Source organism: Neophocaena asiaeorientalis, unplaced genomic scaffold (genome assembly GCF_003031525.2).
Source record: "Neophocaena asiaeorientalis asiaeorientalis breed wild unplaced genomic scaffold, Neophocaena_asiaeorientalis_V1.1 scaffold9, whole genome shotgun sequence".
Classification (NCBI taxonomy): Eukaryota; Metazoa; Chordata; class Mammalia; order Artiodactyla; family Phocoenidae; genus Neophocaena; species Neophocaena asiaeorientalis.
The window spans coordinates 2,428,147-2,432,496 of NW_020171825.1; the positions used below are offsets into that span (position 1 = coordinate 2,428,147).

Here is a 4,350-nt window from a genome sequence, read left to right on the forward strand (position 1 = left end):
CGTCCTTCAGGGCCAGCTCTGGGGCCTTCCCTGCTCTCCCTTTCCTCCTGGGCTTATTGTCCATCTTAGCCTTTATCACGTGGTCTCCCTGCTGACTTTAAAAAAACATATATAGATTCACAGGAAGTTGCAAAGACAAGTACGGGGGGGGTGGGGTCCTACGTACCCCTTCAGCCGGCTTCCCCTAACGCTCACATCTTGCCTAACTACAGCACAATATCCCAACCAGGACGTTGACACTGGGACAAACGAGAGTTTATTTGGATTCTGCCAGTTATACACGCCCTCACTTGTGTATGTGCACGTGCCATGTAAGTATGTGGCATGGGTGTGCGTGCGTGTAGCTCTATGCAGTGTTTTCACACGTGCAGTCCCTCATTTGAGAGTGTGTCTGTCCTGTCACTACATCCTTGGGGCCTGATGTACACCATAGGTGCTCCACAGATGTCTGCTGCCTGCAGGCATTAATGAGCAAACGAACCAATGCATGCACCCCGCTCAGAAAGGGGTCTTGCGAGGCCCCGAGTGCCTGGAGAGGTGGATTCAAGGTCATTGGAGCACAGAGTAGAATGTGAAGGACGGGAGGTGGAAGGTGAAAGATCATCTAGGGAAGGCTTCCTCGCTCAGGTTTAGAGCTTGGACTGTATTCTCTAAACCACAGAGAGGCCTGGCGGGTTTGGAGCCTAGTCGGTCTACGATATCAATGGTGGTTGGGGAGGACGGGTGGACGAGAGGCAGCTGGTGAGTCAGATGGGAAGGAGAACTGAGAGGCGATGGGAGGGAAGCGGAAGGGTGAAGGAGGAGAGGGGGCAGGCGGTAGAAGCTCAGGAAGACAGGGCCCGGGAGGGAAGGTCACAGCCTGACCAGCAGGGGAAGGGTCCAGGTAAAAGGCGAGGGCCTCCCTGGCCTGTGAAATGCCTTTGGGCATCTGGGCAGATGTTTCCAGTTGAAAGTTCACAGCCCGGGCTAGAGATCATCATCTGGATAGCCTCTGACTTTTAGGCAGGGATTGGAGCCCCTGGCCGGCTCCCTCAGTCCCGTGCGGAGGGTCTGGGGACAGCTGCAGGGTGATGTCAGCATCCCTGCTGAGCCCCTGAACATGTGCAGGTAAACGCACAGGTGGGGGGATGAGCGGGAAAGACACTGCAAGTTGGAGCTCACCCGAAGCATTTTGGACAAAAGTGCCAACCTGGGCTTCTACATGTCCAGAACCTTCTGCCGTTCCCCTCCACCCTTCATAAAAATTCTTTAAAACCGACAATAACAACCACAATAAAAAAACAACCCAATTTCTCCAAAAGGCTGCCAGAGGCTCTCCATCTATTTCTATTCTGCCTGCACAGAGTCCATGCTACAAATGCTGGTGGCACCGGCACAATGGTTGAAACGCCAGCGCAGCCGAGGGTTAGCCGACTACGTGCAAAAATGCCAACTCACTAGACTGACGGGGAAAGAATTGCCCTGGGCGGAAATCAGGTCTATTTTTAGGAGGGCTTAGGTGCTAGGTGACCAGAGAGGAGGACGGATGTCTACCGTAGGGCACCCTTCCGCCAGAGGGACACGAGGGGAGGTGGCAAACAGAACTCTGGGGCTGTCCCAAGGGGGCGGGGACCGAGCTGGCAGGTGTCTGCCACTGCCCCGAGGTCCATGGAGGAGCCCAAGCCTCAGCTGGGAGCCCCCATCCCAGGCAGGCAGAAGGCAGCACCATGAGAAAAGGTAAAAACCAAACTGGGCCAAGAAAAAAAGTGCAGAACGTGGGGAGAGAGGCTTCCTATGAGGAAAGTTAGGAAGTACAACAGTAACAGAAACGTGTTATAGAAGAGAGAAAAGAGGCTATTTTTATCAAGTGAGAAAAGCCAGTCTGAAAAGGCTACACTGGGTGAGTCCAACTATATAACATTCTGGAAAAGACTATGGAGATGGTAAAAGATGAGTGGTCTGCAGGGGCTGGGGGAGGGAAGGTATGACGGGTGGAGCACGGAGGGTTTTTAGGGCAGTGACACTGTCCTGTGTGATGCTGTCACGGTGGGTTAGTGACGTTACGCCCTTAGCGAAACCCATGGAATGTAAGACACGAAGAGTGAACCCGAATGTAAACTACAGATTTAGTTAATAATAATACATCAATACTGGCTCATCGGTTGTAACAAATACCCCACACCAGGGCAAGATGTTAATACTAGGGGACAGAGACTGTGTGTGTGTGTGTGTGTGTGTGTGTGTGTGTGTGTGTGTGTGTGTGTGGAGAATATGGAACCTCCGTGTGAGTTTTCTGCTCAATTTTTCTGTAAACCTAAAATTGCTCTAAAAAATAAAATAATAAAAACCACCATGGAAAGTGAAAAGATGTCCGTTACTGTTCCATCTGAGTTTTGTATATCCACCTTACTTAGGGCATTAAAAATACTATTGTCATGGAACACCTTAGATGACTCTTCGCTTTTTTTCGTATAGGACTCTGCAGTCCTGCTGGCTTCCGTGGCCTCTCTCTGGTACAGCCCAAAGCGGGGAGTGTTGCTTTTTGAACACCAGGAAAAAGCGAGCAATAGGCTCCAGGTCTGTTAAATAATATCTTGAACTTGTTAAGAGCAACAGGAAATCCCTCGAGTAGTTTCAGATCCTATCTTTTCTGCATCCCCTTGCCCCGTTCCTCTGCCTCCACTGTCCTATCTCAGGAGACACGATTCTAAGAGGAACAAATCGAACACAAACAACTTAGATTCTTAGGAGTTAATTCAAACCTCAACAGTAACTTTTATTCTATGAGTGCCTTAGACGTTACAGGTGCTCAGCTAGTATGCATGGCCTGTGGGTGGACACACAGACGGATGGTTGGATGGGCTGCATGGTGGCAGTACAAGCAACCTGCCCTCTTCGGGGGGTTACAAGCTTGCTCTTAGTTATTAGTTATTAGGAAGGCTCTGTGGGTGGTTGAGATATAGAAAGATTGCTTTAAAATGCAAATATAGATGTATTTGTATTCAAAAGATAAATTATGTGAATTAAAACATTCCATATTAAAGGAATGATTAATGGATTAAAATGAAAAGGCAAAAATGAAAATTTCAGATGTAAGAGGTGGGGCAGATTTCAAACACGAGGCAGAATATTGGTTCACTATGTACTGACTTCCCTGGGGAGACTTTCGCTCTTTTGGATCATTGTAGATACTGCTGGATGGTTAAAAATATATTCACCTTATAAACCAACTGAAAGCCACAGAACTGACTGGAATTCCTACACAGCTCCGAATCCAGTATCTTTGTCACACCCGCAAGAAGTCAAAACAACTAAAAGTGAAATGCTCAGTCAACCAATGTTTTGTCTACATAATTTTTAAAAACAAGTTTCGAATGACTTAGTCACAGAAAATACCTGGTGTTTTGGTTACAACACAGAGCTCTGGAAGAGGGAAAGAACGGAAAGTGCTTCCCCCAAAGTGGCTGGATCTTTCTTTATGCTTCCAAATAAAACTATCTAGAGGAGACGGAAGAGTTTCCCCCGGGGCTGCGCTACATGCAGACTCGAATCAGGCCACGTGTTCACGGGCAAGGATCACAAACAAGGCCTCTGGCAGCCTCAGCATTATTTTCCCTGGGGAACTCTCTCTCCCAAATCCCCAAGCAGCTCACCTTCATGCCCTGAATGTTCTTCAGCATCACATCTCCAATTCTTTGGTAATCTCCTCTGATGTGCGCATTCGAGCGGCCTTCCCTGCGAGCAAAGCATTGGAAACCAAAGTGTTAGCAGTGAAAACATGACCGGAAAGTGTGCCAGCCCCAGATGACAAAGTATCAACATTTATGTCTTCCTTTCCAATCACCTATTTGTACCTCTCCCTTCTCTGTGTGTCACAGAACGTTAGTGCCAGAAGGAGACTTTGAAATTACCCCAGTCATTCTGCAGACAAAGAATTGCACCTGTGCTTTGAAAGAGATACGGAAGAGCCATTTTCTGTTCATTTTAATTTGGTCTCATTTTACATTCCTTTTCCCATCCCCACTTGGGTGATTTTCTCAGCATGAGAATAGCGTGGAGATGACTTGCAGTAACAAGCTCATGAAACTGATTCTTCCTTACAGATTGTGACTAACAGACACTTGTAAGAAGCAAGACTTAGCCCCAAAATCGAGGTTTCGGCTCTCAAGAGCCCTTAGTCTGATACAGACAAAGGGCTGTGTGAAAAGCCCTTGGGAAGAGAAAAATATAATTGAGGAAGTGCAGGAGACCCATGCACGGAGGTAGGTATGGGGAGAATGACCCAGAAGAGGGCAAGATGGGAGTCCCAGGTTCAGAGACAGGTCAGGGGTCCCCTAGATATCCTGGGTGGTAGATGACAAAGATGTGGGT

General features: G+C 48.1%; 1 protein-coding gene across 1 annotated transcript in view; it reads right to left on the reverse strand.

Annotated features, from left to right (window-relative positions):
• Nucleotides 1-4,350, reverse strand: part of FARP1 (FERM, ARH/RhoGEF and pleckstrin domain protein 1) — a 291,979-nt gene that overhangs the window by 21,967 nt on the left and 265,662 nt on the right. The window contains exon 18 of the mRNA XM_024740029.1: nucleotides 3,633-3,714. Within this exon, the coding sequence (XP_024595797.1) occupies nucleotides 3,633-3,714 (82 nt within the window). The remainder of the gene's footprint in view (nucleotides 1-3,632; nucleotides 3,715-4,350) is intronic.